This window comes from Candida jiufengensis (assembly GCF_024610255.1).
Source record: "Candida jiufengensis strain CBS 10846 chromosome Unknown scaffold7, whole genome shotgun sequence".
Lineage (NCBI taxonomy): Eukaryota > Fungi > Ascomycota > Pichiomycetes > Serinales > Debaryomycetaceae > Lodderomyces > Lodderomyces jiufengensis.
The window spans coordinates 1,071,651-1,095,280 of NW_026261556.1; the positions used below are offsets into that span (position 1 = coordinate 1,071,651).

Sequence of the window (23,630 nt, forward strand, 5' to 3'; positions counted from 1 at the left end):
ATTGTTTAAATCTATAGTAAACAAATCATATTGTGGATATTAGATAAAATTTTAAAACTTTTGAATTTCTTTAACAATTAATTCGTTCCATCTTCTTTATTATTATTTGGTTGTAGTTTTATTAATTACTCTAATAAATATCAGCCTTTTAACAAACAATTTCACATTTTGTTATACTTGTATGTTGGTTATGAATTGTTACAAAAAAAGTTCTTCGAGTTTGTATTGTTAAAAAGTTAAAAAAAGACAAATTGTGTGTGAATAAACTTTTAATTTTATTTATTTTCGGATTGATGGAAACATTTGATTTTAAATTGAATACACAAAATAAAAGTCCGAAATTTTTTTTTTTCTCTCTTCTTTTAAAATAAAAATTATTTCCTAAAATATAAAAATAATAAAAATATAAATATTAAAAAAATTAAAATGGAAAAAGGGAAATTAAAAAATAATGAATGCAATTTTGACATTTTAATAATGTCAGTAAAATACCTATTAACTATTCAATACTTCGATTTTATTAAAAGTATAAACATAAAATAAATTATATATATATAATATAGCTTGTGACATAATTATTTAATAATCTTTATAATTTATATTCATAAATATTCATAAAATATAAAACATTAAACTATGTGGAGAATTGTGTACCGTTTATGATTGATTCAAGATTCAAAATAAAAGATTTACCACTAAAATTACTACTAGAATTAACTATTTGATTGAGTTATGAGAATTTTCATTAGTGTGTAATAATATATTAGCTCGGTTCATTGATATGCGATTTTAAATAAAGTTTAAATTAACATTAACTTTATTAGCGTGTGCTTATTAAAATTTTCATAAGAACTTTAAAAACTTTATTTCAATAATTTTTGCATTTACGGAGATTTGATTTTTTTAATTTATTTATTTAGACTCTATACATTTAAATTGAATTAAATTAGATAAAAAGATGATTCATGTTCCGATATTTTCCTATTTTGCATATGGTAGTTTGATTCAAATTAAGTTTAAGTCCTTAAGGGGTGTTAAATTTTAAAACATTATACAGATTATAATAATATTCATAATATTTTGTATGTTTATGAAATCGAATAAATCATTACCGAGGAGTGGTGAATATTGAAGATATAAAGACCGTATTAAATTATCTATTTAGTTGAAATCAAATTGGATATTGTTACTTCCAATACTACTGATTAGGTATATAATTTACGAGTATTAATAAAATTTGGAGTAAAATGAAATATTATTATTATTATTTATTATACTTTCTTTAATTTTTCTTTAAAACTGTAGTACGAGGACTTTAGTAAATGTAAAAAGTACTTATATACAGGAAAACACTAACTTTTTTTAATTTTCCTATCAAAAGAAATAAATGAATAAAAAAAAAAAATCTCCCCTCAATTTTAAATCACAAGCTAATAAAAAAACACTAACTATAATGTTAAATGTTACACAAAAGCTCTATATAGATTTTTAAGTTGCAAAAAATATTAAAAATAAAAATAAAAAAAAAAAATGAAGATAATTCCGAGTATTTAAATATTTAATTTTCAAATATATTTATATATAATTGAATATCCATAACCTGTATTTTTTTAATTTCATCGATACCTTATTTGAACTATCATATTCAAGTTCAAGACATCAATAAAAAAAATTTAGATCTAATCATTGGTTTTATTTCTTTTCGGACTGTTTCAATAACTTTTTTAATTTTTTCATTTTTTAAGTTTTTTACTACTTATACATTCACTTTTTTGAAAATGTCAGATTTAATTTCATATTCAATTATGAAATCTAATTCATCATCAAATATTTCAAGTACAATTAGTACTCCAAAATTATCAAATCAAAATATACTACCTTCATTAAATTTATCACCAAATTCTCAACAAATTCCATCAATTTCACAATTAACATCTTTTTATAATCAAAATTCACAACAATTTGATCAATCATGTATAATATTACCACCATTAGGTAATAATAATTTGAATTCAAACACAAGTTATACTTCAAGACCAACAATGTATCATCAACCTTCTTTATCAACAAGTTCATTATCTTCAATAGGTTCAATTACCCCTCAATATTCTCAGCAGGTGCAACAACAACAACAACAACAACAACAACAACAACAACAACAACAATTAACCGAATCAAATTTAAACAACTTTGAAACTTATAGAAATTGTCATGGTTTAGGTTTATTAAGTAGCGCTATAATATTAGATCAACAACAACAGCAACAACAAAATCAATTACCTTATCCTCATTCCACAAATCAAAGATCCTCATCAGTACCATCATTAATGTCATCCGGTTCATCACCATCTTCATCATGTTGTTCATCATCATCATCACCTTCAACTCCAGAATTTACCCATTCTACAATAAATTTTAAAAATTCATCCCCAATTAATATGAAAGCTTCAATAATAACAACCACAAAACCATTATCTACAACCTCATCACCAAAGAGAAGACAAAGATTAGGTCCTTCATGTGATTCTTGTAGAACTAGAAAAGTCAAATGTAATGCAGAAATTCATATCTTATCAACCAATTTACAAGAAATAATAAATGAATATAATTTATCTGAACAACAAATTAAAGAATTATCAATAAATAATAAAACTTCACTCATTAACAATATGTCAATCATTAAAAGTAATAAGAAATTTATAAAATTTAAATCTTGTAATAGTTGTTTTTGTAAAAAAATTGATTGTTCATTTTCAAAAGGTTTTACTAAGGAAGATATATTAAATCAAAAAAAATTAAAAAAACAACAATTAATTTTACAAAAACAACAAAATAAAGATTTAGTTGTTTGATTGAAATTTAATCATTTATAGATTAGATTGGTTTCAGGTTTGAATTCGTTAATTTTCAATTCATTTTTTGTTTAGTTTACATTATTTCATTTCAATTTGGTTGTATTAAATTTATGTACATGGATATTTTAAAAACTTTTTCATTTATGGCGGGGCGGATGAGGGGTTTATTTTAAATTTAGAAAATATTTTTTATTTTTTTTTTTTATTTTTAATTTTTGTATTTGTTTTATTTTCAATACATTTTTTATATGTAATATAAAATATATGAACTCTAGTCTATATTATTTTATATGATATTAGTTAGATCTTTGAAAAAAAATTTAATAAAAAGTTTACAGATATTTATAACAGATGATTTATGTATTAAAAGTATTTTAGTCTTTTATTGATGATTAATTGAACCTACTTATTGATTAACATTTATATAATTTCTTCTACCAGCTCTTTTATTTTTTCTATTAGTTCCTAATGATGTTTCAGACATTGATAATAAATCATCAATACCTGCATTTGCTAAATTTGATTTATTTGGTGTTGGTTTAGTTGAACCTGAACTTGATGGAGGTAATGATGGTTTTAATGATGGTGTTGCTGTTGATCCAGTTGGTGGAATTGGGGGTGGAGCTGAAGCATTTGAATTTGAATTTGAATTATTATTTGTTGTTGTGTTTGTTGTAGGTTTTTTTTTAGCACTTGGTGGAGGAGGAGGAGCTTGACCAGCTTTTAATTGTTCTTCAATAGGTTTTGTTCTATCTAACCATCTTTTATGTTTTTCATCATAATAAAATGGATTTACTTTTTCACCTAATTTTGCTCTAATGGGTTTTGGTTTTCCATCATTTTTAGATAACCAATTATTGAACCAACCATCTTTTTGATGTTGTTGATGTTTCTGCAGTTGTTGCTTCTGCAGTTGATTAGCATTTTTGTCCCTTTTAGCCTCTTCTTTAACTTTACGTTCTTCTTCTTCTTTCTTTCTTTGATCTTCTTCATCATCTTCATCTTCCTCTAAAATTGGAACATAATCTCTGACTGTATCATCTTGAACTTCGTATTGTTGATACATCGCACTTTGTTGAAATTGACTTAATCTTGATGAAAAAAATCCACCATTTGCAGTTCCTGATACATTTGGATTTGTTGCACCACCATATACTGAATTTGCTCTAGTTGTAAATTCAGGACTTCCAGGTATTGGGAAACCATCTAAACCATTCGAAGTTGATTGAAATGTTGAATTATAAAGTCCAGGGTTTAGATTATATAAGTTAGGTTTTGGGGTTTGTAAAATATTTGTTGATTCTGGTTCTATTATTGAAGTTTCATGATCAAAACTATCATCAATATTTGGAATATTTTTCATTGGTTTTAATTGATTTGGTTCTTGTTGAGGTGGTAATTGAGGTAATTGTGGAGGTTGTTTACTAGAAGATTTTGATGGTGGTGTTTGATGACTTGTATTAGTACTGTCAAATTCATCTAAAACTTCAGGTTCAGGTTCAGGTAACTTTTGATCTATCGATGGTGCATAATTTGAAGCTATGCTTGGAGCATAACTATTTGTTGTTGATGATGGGCCATATTTGTTTGGTGAATTATTACCTAGTTCTGAAATATTATTACCGGCACCGATTGTTGGTGGACCATATTTACTTCTTCTTGCTTTTGGTTTTGAGTTTGTTGATGGAGCATATGGATTTGATCTTGCAGTAGGTGGAGCAGATTTAGTTTTTTTAATTGGTGGTGGGAATTTTGTTATAGGTTCATTTTCTAATTCTTGAACCTCATCTTGCTCTTTTGATTGTTCTTGTTGTTGAGGTAATTGTGATCCTGCTTTTAGTTCTGGAGATTCTTTAATTGTTTCAACATGAGATAAAGCACCAGATTGTGTTGATATTAATGGACCGTTTATCATACTTTCACCAGATAAAACACTTGATATAGAATTTTGTTGTCCATGTCCTTGAACATGGTGAGGTTGTACATTTGCAGGTGGTATAGATCCAATCGATGATGTTGAAATTGGACCTAATGGATTATTATATGGATATGGAGCTTTTTGTGCTAATGGAGATTGTGGTTTTGAGTGGTGAAGTTGTTGATGATGTGGTTGTTGGAAAATAGAATTTGAACTATCAATTAAATTTGATTGAGATGAATTATTTGGTAAGTGTGGGGCATAACGATCATTTGTTTGACTTTGGAAAGGTGAATTTTTTAAACTTGCAGGTGCATATTTACTAACAGAAGTAGTAGACATACTTGCATCTAATCCTGGATGATGGAAACTTGTTGATGGATGTGTTGGTCTATTTCTTTCAAATTGTTCTGCACCTCTCATTGATGGCGAAGTATATGATTGTAATGTACCTAAATCTAAAGTCGATGCATTTCTTGAAACTGATGGACTAAATTTACTAAATACACCATTTTCACTAGTTTTGGGTTTTGCCTCTTCACCCCCAACAATAAATTTATCAATCTGACCCCAAACTTTATCTAGATTAACTTTACTCATTTTACCGCCAAACCACCCACCAGTATCACTTGAACCTAATTCACTTAATCTCATAATAAGATTTTGAAATTCTTGGATAATTTGTTGATTAACAAATGGTGATTTACTTCCCAAAGATTTGAAATTTGAATTTATTGTATCAATATATTTTTGTGATTCATTGATTAATCCATAGTCAGCTAATGTTGATGCATGTTTTATTTTTATAGGTAATAAATGTGGAAATTGCAGTGGAGTTGATAAATTTAAGATATATTCGTAAATTTGAGTGTACATTGAATGATGTCCTGAGGAAATTGCCATAAATCCTTGTTGTCCAAATGGTAATCCAGCTATTATGAATGCAATTTCTCCTCCAATTAAATTATTACGACCAATTAAGAATTTACCAAATTCAATTAAAAATTCTTTTGTTTTCAAAGATCCACTGATAGCAACTGATGAAATTATATCTTTCCAATGTAAATTTGCATAATCTCCTTCATTTGAAACATTTGTTAAATCTTGAATAACACCTTGTACATTACCTCCAATCACTTTTAATAAAATTGGCATAATATGTAATACTTTGTTGTTAGCTTTTGAGAAAGGGAAAGTATTTCTTGCATATTCTGATGCAATTTTTGCAAAACTTTCAGGTCCACTAAAATTTGCTAAAACTAATGCTAATGCCCAATCGTTTCTTGAAATAGAATATTCTAATGCTTTTGATATATCACCAGCTTGAATCAAAGCAAATACTGTATTTATACCAGAATTATCTAACTTGTATCCATTAGTTGTGCCTCCAGAAACAGGTAAGTCTTGAACATTAAAATTAACATTTGGATTTAATATAAGACATATTTGTTTCAAACAATCATCTGACGTTAAATCTCCATCATTTTTAACAAGTTGCATTAATATATTATTTAATAAAAGTTCATCAGTATAATCATGTTTTTGTAAATAATTGGACGAAACTTCAAACCAATTCAAAATGTCCTTCTTCTTCAGTTTACCCTTGGACAATGGACCTGGAAAATTCAAATAAATCTCTTGATCCTTACAATAAGTTTTGATTGGCTCTACCGAGATAACTGGAGCTCCATAAGTAGCATTTGGTTTGACTAATACAACATTTTCAGCAATACTCCAATTGAAAATAGGAAATTGTCTAAATGCTAAACCTTCAGGATTAACAATTTTTGGTGCTGCTTTATATATATTACCTTTAGCATTTGAAAAACCACGTACTCTACCAGGAGGTGGAACCATAGCATGTGTTTTCGGTTGTTGTTGCGGATGAGGTTGTTGGTTCTTTAATTGTGGTGAGCCATTACTTGGAACTGTCGATAATACAGGTGCATAAGGATTAACTTCTTTACCTCCTTTTCCACCAACTAATGAACCTGCTCTAGAATGAGCTTTTGGTTGATTCAGTGGTGCATACGGACCAGCATTTGGAACATAGGGGCTATTATTTGATGGCAGATTTTTACCTAGATTTGTATTCACGGTGTTGGAGATTTTTCTACCAGCTTGGGAATTTGAATTAACCGGAGCTGAAGCAATAGGTGCATATGATTTTTGATTTGTAGGAGGTATGTCTTCTGGCTGTTGTTGTTGTTGTTGTTGTTGTTGTTGTTGTGGTTGTTGATAATGCTGTTGCGGTTTTGGTGGTGCTAAATTGCCTGAAGGTGGAAAAGAATAAGAACTTAGTGATGATGGAGGTGCTGCTGCGTAATTATTTTGATTGGATGCATTTACATTAGGTTTAGCAATACCAGTATGACCAACTGTAGGTATATGTTGTTGAAAAATTGGTGATGCACCTGATTTTGGTTTATATGGATTAACTGGTGGTGATTTATTAGTCTTTGGTGGGACGGTTGGACCAATAGTGGTGACTGATTGTCTTCTTTGAACTGGTGACATAGGATGAAATTTATTGACAGATTTAACAGGTGCTGGTTTTCTCGCTGTTTTAGCTTTTGGTAATTCAACTCCTGGTAATTCTTCAAAAAATGATTTTTTAGGTTGAATGGTCTTCTCCTGTGGTAAAGTTAATGAGGAAGAACTCTTAATTAAATTATTTGACGATGCAGGTGGTGGTGGTGGTGGAGCAGCACTCGAAGTAGTAGTATTTGCATTTGCATGTATTGCTGTATTTGATGCTAATGTACTTATAGTACTTTGAGAATTACCAACAGATGATGGTGCATATTTATTTGGGGTATGTCTAGGAGCAGGTCTAACTTTATTAGTTAATAAACCATCAGGAAAATCATATGCATCATTTTTCTTTTTGGATTTTTCTAAATTTTGTACAAATTCTTGTTGATTTGTTTGATTCTGAGTGGGTAGAGGTGCAGTGTATTTATTTGATGAAGGAGCATACTTTGAACAATCTTTAACTGGTGGTTGTTGTTGTGATTGTGGTACTTGTTGTTGTGGTTGTTGAGGTTGAAGTTCGTCTAAAAACTCCTCATCTAATAATAAGTCATCATCTAAGGTTAAATCAAGTGCTGCTAATTTATCAACAGTACTATCAATTTCATCAACATTTTCTTTTTTCTCTCCCAAGGCCTGAAGAAATTCATCTTCATTTTCTTTTGTGAATAAATCATCAACTATTGATTTTGAATCAACTTCTTTTTCTGGTTCTTCTATCTCTACTTCTTCATCTTCTCCTTCCTGATTTGGCTTATCATTTTCATCCAATAATCGTTCCAATTCCGTTGACTCTAATTCATCTGGAGGTGATTCATTAAATAAGCTATCATTATCATCCATTTTAGAATCTCGTGAGTTCAATTGTTCTTCATCTTGAGGCAACGGTTCATATTCCTCCTCTTCTTCTCCTTCTTCTCCTTCTTCCTCTTCAGGTAGTTCTTGTTCTCCTAATTTTAAAATTTCTGATTGATTAAAAGGATTTAATTCATAATCTGAAACTTGAAAATCATCATCTATTGAATCATCATTTGGTAAAAATTCTTCATGCTCAGTAGTATCAATACTTTCACGCGGTACTTCATTTCCTTTATTTATAGAAAGTTGATCAAAAAATGATTCTGGATCCGTTTGATCCCTTAGAAATTCCAAATTTGTTTCTTGAACTTCTCCTTCATTTTCTTGATTATTGTAAGAATCTTCTATTGCATTATATTGATAATCATTTGTTGCTTGATTTAAAAATTCCCCATCTTCAACATATAATTCATCAACTAATTGATCATCTTCTCGATTTTCTAGTTGATTTTCTTTGATCAATGATTCAAAAAAATCATCTTCATTATAATTATTATTTGATTCATTAAAATTATGCCCAGAAGACATAATGTTCAATTGATTTCTCAAATTTGTTTTTAATTTTACAACGAATATTTGTATAATTATTTAATATTTAATTGTCCATAATACAATTTACATACATAATATTTTTTCTTAATAAACTACCAAATAATAAATTTGTAGTGTAGTTACAAATCAGGTGTCAAAAACGACATGTCGTATTACTTACAAATTTGTCAATGTCGATTTATAGTATAATAATCCCAATATACATTTTTGAGAATAACAAAAATCAACTTTATAATTTGAAATATTTCTGGATCAAAGAGTCCCACATCAGGTTGAAAAAGGTTGGATTAACTTTAAACGCATAGTAGCACTAAAATTGACTTAAAGTAAACATTTAGAGAATAAACTGTACTAGAACTAATAAATATATGAAACATTATGTCAAAAAATCAATCAATATCGTCGTATAAAATATAAAAACAATCAATGTCCCGCCCTAAAAAACTCTAAAATTATTTGACATATCTTTCGTAAGGAACCCAAAATAATCTTAACTATCATCGTATTTATTAATGAAATGTTTGATTATTTTTATTGTCTCAAATTATTTATCAATTTTAATCTAATAATATTATCATAATTTAATATTAGCGGGTAATTTATTTAAAATTAAAAATGGATATTTTGTAACTTAATTTGGAATTTGAATAAAATACACAAAATTGTTTTGAGTAATTATATTAATCTAGAAAAAATTAATTAGATTATTAATAATATACAATAAACAAATTAATAGTTACAAAAATTTATTAATAGAAACAAAAAACACGTCTAATTTGATTTTGAGAATTTTTTTAAATAGATAAAAAAAGAGGTGTCTAATGAATTTATAAAACAAGCCCTGCGTTAATTGACTTATCATTAATTTACATGTACTAGCAAATTTGAAAAATTAAACTAATCATATTTATGTATAGAATTATAATAACTCACTTTATGAAAATTATCATTCAACATTATATACTTAATATGATATTAAATTTAAGAATTAAAAACCAAATACTGTAAGATCTTGAAATATATTAACGTTTTATATTTGAAGATTTACCCCAAAATAAAATATACTTTAAGTACGACTAAGATTTAATGCAATAAAGAGTAAAAATATCTATCACACAAAATGAAAATTAAATTAAAATCAGAACTAATTTGGTACGGTCGTGTATCCAAATTTATTTATTGGTAACTATTGTATTATTTGATATTAACAATAGATATGATAAATTCAATATAATGAACTCAATTTCTGTAAAACTTGTTTGTTATGTTGAATAAAATATTATCTAGAAATCAAACAAATTCAATCAATGTAAATGTATTAATCTCATACTTTATAATTTTAATAATAATAATAATAATAATAATAATTAAAATAAAAATAATCATCGTATATCTTATGTAACTAAGTAATGCTAAACATTAGTTGATAAATTCTATCTATCTAAAGTACCTTTATATTATAATAAGAATAAATAATATTAAAATTAAGTTTAGTAAATTTATGTCATTCATACATTTTTGCTTATTCTTTTATTGTATTAATTTTGATTATAATATGTTAATTTTTAATGTATTTAATTATTAATTATATCAATAATAATAATATTAAAAGAATTGGCTGGTAATATATATGTATGATTAACATTTAATTATTATTATTGATATTCAATATCAACTTTAAATATAGATAAATCATCCCATATCAATTCAAATCTAAATCTTCTATTTGAACTTAATTAAACAAATACTACTAAAAAGTAAAGTAATGAAAAATAATAAATTAAATATTTAAGATTTCGCTAGATTAATCAATGTAATCTCTATCATAACTTTAATAAAATTAAATTTAAAATAATTATTATTTCTAAAGTAATTATTAATTTCTTATTCAATAAAAAGATATTCGTCTAAATAATTGAAAATAATATCAACAATTATTAGTTTAATTATTTCATCTAAACATATCTCACAAATATCATTAATTATTCTTCTTTCAATATTTTATCAGCCATGGATAATTTTTTTGTTATAATGTTATACATTTTTTTTCAAAAATTGCTTTCTATATCTAATAGAACAAAGTATTTCTACATTTCCTAATATCGTTGAAAGAAATGATACAATCATAAACTACAAATTTATTCACTTATACCATTAAAAGAACAATTTATTAACCTAAATAACCCATTTTTCAATACGGCTTCTTTCTTTATTTCTTTCTTTATATATATTAAAATGAAATATCACAAAAATTCAAAAATCTCAACTAATAACCATTTATTAGTATAATTTACATTGTTTTAAAATAATTATGAGTTATATGTGAGTCAACTTGAAAGTAAATATATATTATTTTACTAAACTGTAGATTGAGTTAATTTAAAATTAATTTACGTGAGTAATATTATTTATCATTTAAATTAATACATATCATAACCATTCAACATTAATAGTTAATAGTTAGTTAAAATAAAAATTATTTTGTGCATTGAATGATAATAATACATATTTAATATTTATTTAAAATTGTTGTTTTAAATTAATGATGATTTTTAATTTTAGTTTTATATTTCTATTTATTTAATCAACTTACTTTCCTACTTTTTATTGTAAATATATAATCTCATCATTAATATATATAATTTAATATATGGTTTTCATTTTTTTATAAGTCATTAATTATTAAATATTCATTATTCATTATTCATTATTCATTATTCATTCCTATATTTTGATATTTCTAATTTATTACAACAGTTATTATCAACTCTCCACTAGATAACAATATAACATTTATACCCTCCAACTAATTAATTAATTAATTTTTTTTTTGATATTTTGTTATTCAAATAATATTATTCAATCAAGTCATAACATTAATAGATTTATATATAAACGATTTTATTACAATAGATCTTTAAATTTATTTTACATATTCATACACAAACAATCAAGATCTAATTTATATAAGATTTCATATATCAAGAAAATATAATTATATTTAACTTATAATTTAAAAATAATTGAATAATATTATAACATAATTTAAAACTCCATTTCAACGAATATTTGAATAATATAATTAATTATTATTTACTTGTTAAATTACATACATACATATCATTTATTATAATTGTATATTCTAGAATCAAGATTTTGTTTCAATATTATAATTAAAAATTTTATTATTACTTGGAGTTAAATCTGATTTTACTTGTTGAATTTTATTTAGTTCTTCATTAAAGTTAATTCATCTTTCAAAAGAGATGCCTTCAAGAGAAGCATCACCTTCTTTAATTAATGGGAATAATAATAACAACAATCATCAACATCATCAACAACAACAAAAAGAACAAGTGCAATCACCACAACAAGAACAATATTCAATACTAGATCTGTCTTCATCATCACTATATAAAAGTCCAACAACTAAATTAAATAGATTAAATGTTAATAAAAACTTAACTATTCAAGTTCCAAGAAATGAAGAACAACAAGATATACCACTTCAACATCCATCTATAAAATCTTTAAATTCTTTATTAGGTGAACCATTAAATTTTGATAATTCAAATATATCATCTTCAATCACAAATTCAATTAAATCAATGAGTCCAAATAATTTTCCAAGAATTACCCAATTACCAACACCTGTTTTAAAAAATGGTTCATTTTCAAATTATAGTCATGATTATCAACAACAACAACAACAACAACAACAACAAATTCTATCATCACCTCCAAAAGATAGATCAAGTATAGAATTATCAAGAGTAAGGCTGATCCAATCTCCAAGAGTCATATCTGATTATAAACCAATAGCGAGAGTCAATAGTCTAAATTCAAATCATAATAATAACAATAATACTAACAAAAGAGTAACATCAAATCCAACAACAATACCTTCTTCAACTTCAATAAATTCAACACCGTTTGATCAACCACACACAATAGATTCTCCAATAACACCATCAACATCACCTTTATTATCCGAAGAATCTAAGTTTATAACTAAAAAGTACTACTCAAAAAGATTGAATTTTAATTTCTCATTTAATCGAATTTTGGGGAAAGGAAATTTTTCTCAAGTGATTTTAGCTGATGGAATAGCAATTAAAATTCTTTCTATGCCTGATTCAAAATCTCAATTTATAAATTTCAAATCATTTATAATAAGAGAATTGAGTATTTTATATAATGTATCACATCATCCATGTATTACCTCATTATTAGATTATACAACCACTTTTCCAATACAAGATATAAAATCAGGTATAGAAGATGATACTGTCAAGATAGAAGAAGTGGTTCATGGAGATCAATTAATATTTATGAACTATTGCCAAGGTGGTAACCTTTTACAATTCTTGTTAAATCATAATCAATCCATGAATATAAATAATTTAAATTATTGGATTTTGATGAAGCGTATCATTAGCGAATTAATTTTGACAACTACTTTTTTACATAAACAAGATATAATTCATAGAGATATAAAATTAGAAAATGTATTATTATTATATACAGTTGAAGAAATTGATCAAATTTTTAATTATGATGAAATAATGATAACACCAATTATTAATTTATCAGATTTTGGATTATCTAAAAAATTATCATCATCCGATCAATTATTAGAAACAAGATGTGGATCAGTAGATTATATAAGTCCTGAAATTATAATGGGAGTACCATATAATGGTAAATTAACAGATACTTGGGCAGTTGGAGTTTTGATTTATAGTATTCTTGAAGGTAATTTACCGTTTAGTAGTAACAATACTAATAAAAATTCAACAAATACTGGCATTTCACCATCTGTTTTAAAAAGAAGAAATTCTAAAAAAAATTCAATAAATCATAGAATAGCAATGATTGATTGGTGTTGGAATAATATTGATTCATATTTATCAAATTCTCAAATAAATTCAGAAATTTTAAATATTTTCCAAGATTTAAAACAATTAGTTGAAATTATATTGGTTAGAAAAGATCGTAGACCAACATTAGATGTAATATTAAATAATCCTGATTTTCAATGGATTAAAGAAAATGTACCAAAGGAATTATTAGATTATATATAAATAATAATTCTTAATTGTATTATTAATAAATGTTTTAACGTTGTATTATATTATAAAATTTGTGATAAAATTAATTGATGTAGTAATATTGAATTCGCACCTCTACTTCTAGCTTTAAGTCAAGACTATATACAAGTGAGACCTGATCAATTAAATACTTCAGAAATAAGATAGTTGAAGTGATAAAATTTGTGAATTGAAAGATGAACAAAATTACTTATGCTCGTAGTAAAGGGTGTGTTTAAAATAAATTGTGTTACTATGAATTTTTAGATTTTGTGTAACTAGTTATACATGTTATCTCATGAAATCTGAAACACATTTTAAAAATTTTAATTTGTAGTTTTTGCACAAAAAGTTAAAATTAGTTTGATGTCATAATTTGCTGCGATTTTGCTTGAGATTAAGTTCTTTGTATTACTTTAATCATCAAATAGTAAGTTCATAAAATTATTATTCGTAAATTTATATTTTTTTAATTGTTTTACTTATGAACTATCTATCACTAACAAAAATTTCAAACTCAACTTGGATACAATTTATTTTACATTGAAGTAACTAAACAAACTGACTCCTCACTTTTTGATTAACATCTCAATTTAACATAAATAAACTTTGCTTAATTATTAACATAATATATTTCTGTTACGCAAGTTTCAATCTATTACTTGTTATGCTAGATCTAGTATTTTGTTATGCTGATTCTAGGATTTTTGATAAGCAGATCTCAATCTATTTTGTTATGCTAGATCAAGATTACTTTATTATGCCAGATCGAGGTTTTTGATATGCAGATTTCAACTATTTTGTTATGCTTTCTGAAACAGTTTTGTCATTTTTTTTTGAATAGTTTTAATCAAAATGGTGATATCAAAGCTTTTTAATCTTGTGATTGATTTTTCTTCATCAATAGCTGCTGAATCTTTCATTGAAAAAAATTCAAATATGTATAAAGTCTATTTAAATTATAGAAATTTAGAAGAAGACTTTACTCAATTTGTCAAGAAAGGTTTTTTATCATTACTCAAGATTATGTTGATCAATTAAAAATACCTTCATTTGAAAGAAAAGTTCATGTTATAAATCAAAAACAAAATTGAGACGAACATTCAAAAATCAATCATGAGAATGAAATTTAAGAAGATAATGAAGATTTAATTGTTACACTACTAAGGTGTCAAATATGTTAATAATTGATCAAAATTAATTAATTATACATAATACATGTTAAAATCTATTCTTCAATAGTTATACTTATTGCAATCAAATAAATTTAGTTTACAAACTAGAGTTTTAATTTTTGATCTATTTCTTAAATTGAAAGAATCTGTATTATAAAATTTGATTAATCAAGGTAAAATGGGTTTAATATTGAATAAGTGGATAAATTAATATCATGTTAATAGTATTAGCAGTAATAGTATGTAATAAGAAGTAGATATTATTATATTTAGAATATTTATTTAATAGAAAAAAAAAATATTCAAATTATTTACAACCATAAAACATAAATACCATATCCAAATAATTTGAAACATATCAACTTTTAAGAATTAATTCTAATTCACCTTCTCACTCCATCTACATCATTAACCTTAACCACAGTTCTTTAACTACCTCACTTCAAAAGCAAAAAAATCATCTTCTACAACACAACGACTCCATCATCAACTTCAATCATTATTAAGTAGACATCAAATCAACTCACACTCATTACTTTCCATAGATTTGTGTATCATTTTCTCCTCATTAAATTATCAAACGCTGAATAATTCAATTACAACAATCATCATGGAGTCAGAATCAGAAACAAATAATATGATCCCATTCTCAAACATTATCAATTATGTTTGTAGAATGAGCTCTCAACAAATATCAATTGCATTAGAAAATTTATCTGTAAAAGATGATGTAGATGTTGTTAGGAAGAAACAATTTTTGGATATTATAGTTGAATTAAGGAAAGTTTTCATCAAAATATACACATTAACTAAATTTTCAGTGAATTCATTCACCATCCAACAAAATATAGAATTATTAAAATTTATCAGGTCTCAAGATGTAAATTTCGATCATTTAATGTTTCAATTAAATAGTTTGTGTGGATTTTCAGGATCGAAGCTCCCGAATGGTGATTTAATTACAGCATACCAGGTTCTTGGTTCCGGAAAACCAATTCTTCCCTCACACAATTATTTGAAAAATGCAAAGATTTCAGCTTCAAAAGTATTGGAAACTTTTCAAGATTTAAATTTGATTTTAATGACAAAATTTGCTTTAATCGATATACCCAATAGGTTTAAATTTGATATCAAGAATGGTCGAGCATATGCTCAAGTCGAAAAAGAATTTCAAGTTGAATTAACAATGGCCAATGAGGATATAGTAGATGATAATTCAAATCCTTTTTACATGATTGATTTTAAATTGTTATTTGCAATTGATTCTGATCTGAATACTTTAATTACAAGTGATAAAAATAATGAAATTTGTACAAAACTACCTAGAAAATCATATTTAAAATTAGAAAAAATTTCAAATCAAACTTTGTCAGTTTCGGGTTTGCAAGGATTGTATGAATTGTTACATAAATATTCTATATCATCAAAATTATTTATGTTAGCGAGACAATTAAAAGATTTAATGAACTCATCAGGTTGGAAAAACAATTTACAAATAAACTATCAAACAGGTAGTGCTTTAATCATAGTGAATTATTGGTCACTGCAATATTTATCAAGTCAATGGAAATCTTTCATTGAAATTGGGATAAATAAGAAATTTAATTTGTGTTTTCGATGGTTTAAGGATGGTAAATATGTTGAGCAGAACGTGGTTGATGAAATACTTTATGACATGAATACAATTGATGAAATAAATATTGAATCCATCCTTACCGGCTTTATGCTAGAACATTCTGCAAATATAATGAGAACAGTATCATCGAAATTCCAACAAAAGACGTCAGAGGAAGTTCAAATAATCAGTCCACATCAAATAATGTTGTACAAATCAGCAATTTTAGCCATTAATCCATTAAGCGGGCTGTTTTATTTTATAGATCCCTCACCTATTCAAACAAAAATAGCGAAAAGAATCAATTCACCACCATTGATAAATACATCATTTATAACAGAGGATGATATGGCAAATTCTATAGTAGAAGGTTTACTACAAGTGAAACTAGAAACTTTTACAAAAAAAATAAGTAATTATTTATTAACTACAGAATGGATTCATAATAGTATAATAAAATTAAATGAATCTGAGATTGGTAATTTGTTCAAATCAATTAATGAAACTAGTGGATATATAAAGGTACAATTTTATAGAAGAAAACATTGGCCATCTACTTGGTTTTTGATTGTTATGATCAATGGAATCACAAATAAAACTTTTTGGTGGGTAGCAAGAATAAAATCAATTGAAGGTAGTTGGGTAACAAATCATTCACAAAATTTATACGTTGACCCGGAATTGAATTACAAGTTTTTTAAAAATTTAGGTAAATCTACTTTACAAAAAATTATTAATCATGTTATTTTGGAAGAACTTAAATCAAGAGATATTAAATTTCATGAAATTAATGAAGATGATGAATCGATTCCAGAAATTAAAAATGAAGATACTAGTACTCCAACTGTTGAAAATAGTCATATTATTTACAAGTCCATCATAAGGGTTGAAAATGATGATTTATTACCAATACAAAACTCATCATCCAATTTATTTTTGCAAATTCAATTAGTTAATCAAGATAATAACGTCAACATGAATCAAATGCAAATAATGTTAGTTGGAAACCTTAGAAATTCAGCTATTAAAAGTTCACCAGAATTAACAAAATTAAACTTAAAGATTGATGAACAAAATAAAAAATTTGAAATATCAATTTCAATAGATTTAAACCTTATCATTAATGAAAGTTCAACAACAGATAAACAATTTTTGAGTCCAATTTTTGATAATTTAAATAAATTAAACAATTTATTGAAAATATTGGATCAACTAAATGAAAATAAATTCCAAATATTGGATAATACAATGGATAATATTGTAATAAAATTGAATGATGAAATTAATAAATTAAATATAAAACTACCAGAGCAAAGTTCAGATTCTATAACTTTAAATACAATAGTTACTCAAAATTGGGAATTTGAATTAATATTAAATTATTTAAACCAATATTTAGAACAAACTAAAACATCAAACATTATTGGCATATTAAATTACCTTATTGATGTTAATCCAATTTTAAAATCAATCAAACAAGTACAAAATGTTTTAGGTCAACAATCACAACAACAAGAAGAGTTCAAATTATCAAATGGATTAAATAAAATAAATTTTGATACTGTATTCAACAACCTAAATCAATTTCAATTCATGTTCAATTTATCATCAAATATACCAAATACCAAAAAAATTCAGAAAGATAAAATATTAATTTCAATTTGTTTCAAACCAAACAGATTTAATGCCAATGAAAAAAATATAATTAAGATCTCATTTAAAAATAATTTAAATTTGAAAAATATAAAGTTTAAAAAATTATTTGAATTAATTTTCAAAAATATAAATGAAATGGAAAGAGATAAAAACGATGAATTAATTAATTTTGGTGAAAGTTCTTTATTAATTAAATTAAATTATGATTTTTTAATCAGTTCAAATTTAATTGAAGATGTAATGAATCGTATTACAAAATGTTTCCTACAATATTTAAAAGAATCATGAACACAAACAACTTAATTAATTAAATCCTTCTAATACACGTAAAGCTTTTTCCAATCTGACTAATCCCATATCGTATCTTTGTTTATCTAATATCATATCAGATGTTAATCTACTTAATGAATCAATGATTTTTTCAATCAATTGTTTTTCTCTAATTGGAATATTTAATGAATCAAATTCTTCTCCAATTATTGTACCATTCATACTTTCTAATAATGATATTAATGTATTATAACTAAATGGTTTTAATTCTTGATTATTTGAAGTTGTAGATTTAGATCTTTTTTTAGTTGATGATGAATTTTTTTTCTTTTTTTGATGTGATTTAGATTGTTGTAATTCTTGTTGTGGTAAAGGTGGAGGAGTTGACTCATTTTTTATCACTGTGGATTGTCTTGTTGGTCTTCTAATTGAATTTTTAACAGATTTTGCTTTTGATGGACGATGTTGTATTGGTATTCTTTCATCTTCATCATCAATATCATAATATTGATCATCATCATCATTTATGTTAGTTTGTAGATTAGTTATTTCCCCAAGTGGTAATTGTTGTTGATTTTGATATGATGATGATAATTGCCTTGCTTTGTTGATGTTGTCTTGTGATGGTCTTGGTGGTAAGGTTCTTGGTTCTGGTGAAAACTCTTGAGATGCTACTGCTGCTTCTTGTTCTTCTTTTGGTTCATCGTTGATATCATTTAATTTAGCTAATAATGGTTGTGAAGCTGTAGTGTCTGTACTTTCCCTATGAAGTCTATCCCTAGCATTTTTAGTTGAGTCTGTCTCTGGATTTATGGGTTCTTCTTCTTCTTGTTCTTGTGGCACATCATTCATTGATTTCATTGACGAAGCATCAAACATTAATTTATCTAAATCATCATTTATTTGAGTTGATTTTCTTCTTGAGTTTCTTTTTGTTTTAGGGGACGTAGTAGTAGTCGTACTATTACCGGTAGGATTTGCAATCATTGAAACTGGTCTTCTTGGTGATCTTGCAGGTACTGCTCCTTCAATATTAGTATTAAATGATTTATCTGGATTTATATTTAAAATTTGTTCAACTGGTTTTGAAGAAGTTGGCAATTTACCCATTAATATTGAACTTTCTTCATCTGTTTCAACATCGGAGTGTTCTTCTTCTGGTTGATTTGTCAGTTGTTTTGATGAATCAAATGTTGTATCTTCTATCCCGTCATTTAATAAGTGACCAGTTTCGACTGATTGATTTGATGATAAATTATTTGAATCTTCTTTATCTGATTTTTCTTGCGTTTGTGATTGTTGTTGTTGTTGTTGTTGCTCTTCTTCAACTTCATCTTTATTGTATTTTCTAAATTTACTTGTATCAGTTCTTTTCAAAGTCATTGGAATAGCTTTTTCATTTTCAACTTTACCAGAATATTGACTAAAAGTACTAAAAATTGAAGCTCTTTTTTGATAATGATTATTATGAGCATTTTGTAAATTTATTGGCTTTGTTAATAAGCTTTCCAAACTTGAAGTATTTTGTAATTGAGTTAAATTTATTCCAACTCTTTGATTTACATTTATATCATTTGATGAATTTGTATTTGATGACATTGGAGATATTGAATTTGATTCAGGGGAAATTTGTCTAATTATTGGTCTTGTTAATGTTTCATTAGCTATTGAATTTGAAGAATCTTGTGATTTTTGACTTTCTTTACTAATATTTGAATTATGAGTTATTTGAAATTGTGGGATTGGCTGTTGTTGTTGTTGTTGTTGATTATAATGATTATGTTGACCATCAATTGATTCAATATCACTTAAATTACTAGGTGGTAAATGATCAATAGCCGCAGTAGTTGTACCAATAGTTGAAGTTGGAGATTTAAATGAAGATGAAGATGAAGATTGAGTTGCATTACCAATTGAAGCTAATTCTGGTTTTATAACTGGTCCATAAGAATAATTTGAACTTGAATGAGAATGAGGAGGTGAAGACATTTTAATGACAACAAAATGTGATTAAAAATTTTGAGTCCAATGATACCTGTTTTTGATTTCAGTTAAATAAAATGAAGCGGTATTGTTACAAAAGAACAATAAAATGTAATTGATATATAAATTATAAATTAGTTATTAGAATAAAGATTAAATAATTATTTATATAAATTTATAATATCTAATTGTTTATAAAATGTCTTAAAACGGAATTATAATTATAAGTTCATATATACTGTATATAATAGTATAGTAAGTAAATTAGATACGAGATCAAACAGATTCACTACCAATTGAGACACGTGACTGAAATTTTATAATTCAAGAAATTTTATTTTTATTTTTATACTTTTTAAATTTTATTAAAGTAAGAAATATCAAAAATATAAAATAAATATCAAAAATCAATATAATTTATGGATAAAATTGATAAATATAGAAATGATATAAGAGATTCAAAATTTTTTACTGAAATAAAAGAATCATTAAATGATTATAAATTTAATAGAATAAGATGTTTAGCTTTAGGTTCAATTACTGATAATTCAAATTCTAGATATCAATATGCATTATTATTGGAATTAATAGATTATTTTGAAATTAAAATTGAGATGGTATCAATATATGATCCAATTTTTAATGATAAAGATAAAGAAATATTACGAGATTTTGAAATAGAAGAAAACTTTTCACACCCAAAAGATGAAAGTACTTTATTTTATATACCTCATTTACCATTAGAAATAATGGAACAAATTGTGCAGAAGGAACAACCAGTTTATTTCATTGGAAATGATATAATAAGTCATACGGATAGATTGAGTAAACAAAAATTGAATGATTTGTATCCATCAATGTCAATTATGGTTAATTTATTAAATGATAAATCAAACAATGATGGTTTTACAAAAATAATTAAAAATAGAAAACAATTCAAAGAACCAGAAATAGAATATGATTCAAATTCTGTTTATTTTAAAAAAGTTGAAATAATACGTTATATATATAATTTTAATAAAAATGATATTTGGGGTACATCATTTTCAGATATAGCATTTCATAAATTAATAATATAAAAAATAAATAATAATAATAATAATAATATAAATATAGAAATATAAATTAATTTTATTCTAATCTTGGCTTTTTAGTTTCTGGTTCTTCTTTTAATAAATGTTTTGATAATATTGAATATAAATCATCTTTTGTAAAAGGTTTTGCTAAAATATCACTCATACCATTTTGTAAATAAGTAACTAAATCATTATCTTCTATATTACCAGTCATTGCAATAATTGGAGTTTTTGTATCAAAAGATCTAATAACACTTGTTGCTGTTGCACCATCTAAATTTGGCATTACAATATCCATTAAAACTAAATCATATTTTGTATTTTCAACTGTTGATATTGCATTTAAACCATCTGTAACAACAGTTACTTGACATCCATATTTAACCAAAAATTTTCTACATAATTGAATACAAACATTATCATCTTCAACTAATAAAACATTAAATTTTGGATTCGGTATATTTGTAATATTAATTGTTGAATTTGGGACTGGGTTGTTATTTACAACAGAAGCAGCAGCTGCAGCAGCGGCGGCGGCAGCAGCAGCATTTGGTGATGCAGTTGAACTAGTTAATGGTGATACTGGTTTTGGAGATGGTTGTATAAGTTCCTGATTTAAATTCGGAGTAGAAGTTGGAGTTTGATCATTTGATTGCGAAGGTGGTTTTTGTGGTTGATGTATAGACAGCTGCCGACTTAAAGAAACTAGCCCACTAACCGGACTCGTCACTGGATATGATTGTTGCTGTTGTTGCTGTTGTTGCTGTTGTTGTTGTTGTTGAGAATTTATAGACATTGATCTATTTATATGAGGTGGAATATGTGGGGGAACTAACTGTGGAACTATTGGTGATTGATTCATTCTCGGTGAAGATTGTTGTAAATGATGAGATATACTTGGTAATGATGTTGATGATAAATTTGGAAAAGTTGGTGAATCTTGTAATTTGAAATTACCACCAACATTTAGAGGTGGTGGGAAATCTAAAGGTGGAATTTTTATACCTGATTGTAATAAAACATTCATTAATACACTTATTGAACGATGATATCTTTCATTAAAAGAATTTATTGATACTATATGTTCCACAAGAGTTTTATATTTTCTTTGTAAAATATTTATTTCTTGATTTAACATTTGATTACTATCTTTTAATTGATTTAATTGATCTTTTAAATGATTTTGTGAAGTATTTAATTGATTAAAATACAAATTACACATATGATTACCATTTGATTGTTGATTTAATTCTGCAGTTGGTTCTTTTTTAATTTCTTTTTCTTCAACTGATATCAGATTGGTTTTTGAACCATTTGAATTTTTTTTAGTAGTTGGACCTTTTCTCTTAATATTTTCTAAAGATTCTCGATCATTAATTTTAAAATTTGGATGTTTAAATTCCCATGCATCTTCACCATATGGATAAGTCAGTTTTGCATCATTTGGAATTTTAACTTTATGAAAATCATATTTATTTAATTGACGTACAAAACTTGCAAAATTAGAATGTTTAAAATGACGTGGTAATATATCTTTTGTAAAATTATTTGTATTTAAAACAACAAAACTATCACCATTTTTAGTCCATTTTACAATATTTTTATAATTATCTTCTTGAAGCATTAAAAATAATTTTTTAACAAAATCATTTGATCCACTTTGATTTGAACTTGCAGTTGTTACGAGTGTTGAGTTAGGAGGTATAGGATGATTCAAAGATGACATGACATGAAATTTTTGGATTTAATTATTAAAGAAAGTATTAATAGTAATTGATAATAATTAAGACAAGTAAATTCGGAAGAACTAAATTGATTATTTTTATAGATTTTTTTTAACTTTATATAGAATTGCTAGTACATTCAAATGGATATCATGAATAGTTTGTATTGAAAAAAATCGATGGTGGTAGTTGCTAAGTCAAAAATGAAGTAAACTTTGATTGTATTAGTATTAGTAACTTGTAATATTAAATCTTGGTTGTTAATTTAATTAAATTAATCAATAATTAATAATAATAAATAAAAAGAATTAAGACGAAAAAAAAAA

The 23,630-nt window shown here is 25.5% G+C and overlaps 7 protein-coding genes across 7 annotated transcripts; 4 read left to right on the forward strand and 3 right to left on the reverse strand. All coding sequences in view use genetic code 12, as the record gives it.

The window, feature by feature from the left end:
• Positions 1–1,778: 1,778 nt before the first annotated feature.
• Positions 1,779–2,852, forward strand: SUT1 (Sut1p; the record flags this gene model as incomplete). The annotated part of the gene is made up of 1 exon (XM_051761400.1): positions 1,779–2,852. The coding sequence occupies one exon, from the start codon at positions 1,779–1,781 to the stop codon at positions 2,850–2,852; it is 1,074 nt and encodes a 357-aa protein (XP_051622285.1).
• Positions 2,853–3,261: 409 nt separating this feature from the next.
• On the reverse strand, positions 3,262–8,691 carry KGF54_001072 (uncharacterized protein; the record flags this gene model as incomplete). The annotated part of the gene is made up of 1 exon (XM_051761401.1): positions 3,262–8,691. The coding sequence occupies one exon, from the start codon at positions 8,689–8,691 to the stop codon at positions 3,262–3,264; it is 5,430 nt and encodes a 1,809-aa protein (XP_051622286.1).
• Positions 8,692–11,981: 3,290 nt separating this feature from the next.
• On the forward strand, positions 11,982–13,799 carry KGF54_001073 (serine/threonine protein kinase; the record flags this gene model as incomplete). Its single annotated transcript, XM_051761402.1, has 1 exon — positions 11,982–13,799. The coding sequence occupies one exon, from the start codon at positions 11,982–11,984 to the stop codon at positions 13,797–13,799; it is 1,818 nt and encodes a 605-aa protein (XP_051622287.1).
• Positions 13,800–15,590: 1,791 nt separating this feature from the next.
• On the forward strand, positions 15,591–18,539 carry MED14 (Med14p; the record flags this gene model as incomplete). The annotated part of the gene is made up of 1 exon (XM_051761403.1): positions 15,591–18,539. The coding sequence occupies one exon, from the start codon at positions 15,591–15,593 to the stop codon at positions 18,537–18,539; it is 2,949 nt and encodes a 982-aa protein (XP_051622288.1).
• A 15-nt stretch (positions 18,540–18,554) lies between these two features.
• Positions 18,555–20,510, reverse strand: KGF54_001075 (uncharacterized protein; the record flags this gene model as incomplete). Its single annotated transcript, XM_051761404.1, has 1 exon — positions 18,555–20,510. The coding sequence occupies one exon, from the start codon at positions 20,508–20,510 to the stop codon at positions 18,555–18,557; it is 1,956 nt and encodes a 651-aa protein (XP_051622289.1).
• Positions 20,511–20,923: 413 nt separating this feature from the next.
• Positions 20,924–21,583, forward strand: KGF54_001076 (uncharacterized protein; the record flags this gene model as incomplete). The annotated part of the gene is made up of 1 exon (XM_051761405.1): positions 20,924–21,583. The coding sequence occupies one exon, from the start codon at positions 20,924–20,926 to the stop codon at positions 21,581–21,583; it is 660 nt and encodes a 219-aa protein (XP_051622290.1).
• Positions 21,584–21,635: 52 nt separating this feature from the next.
• Positions 21,636–23,306, reverse strand: SKN7 (kinase-regulated stress-responsive transcription factor; the record flags this gene model as incomplete). Its single annotated transcript, XM_051761406.1, has 1 exon — positions 21,636–23,306. The coding sequence occupies one exon, from the start codon at positions 23,304–23,306 to the stop codon at positions 21,636–21,638; it is 1,671 nt and encodes a 556-aa protein (XP_051622291.1).
• Between the last annotated feature and the right edge of the window lie 324 nt (positions 23,307–23,630).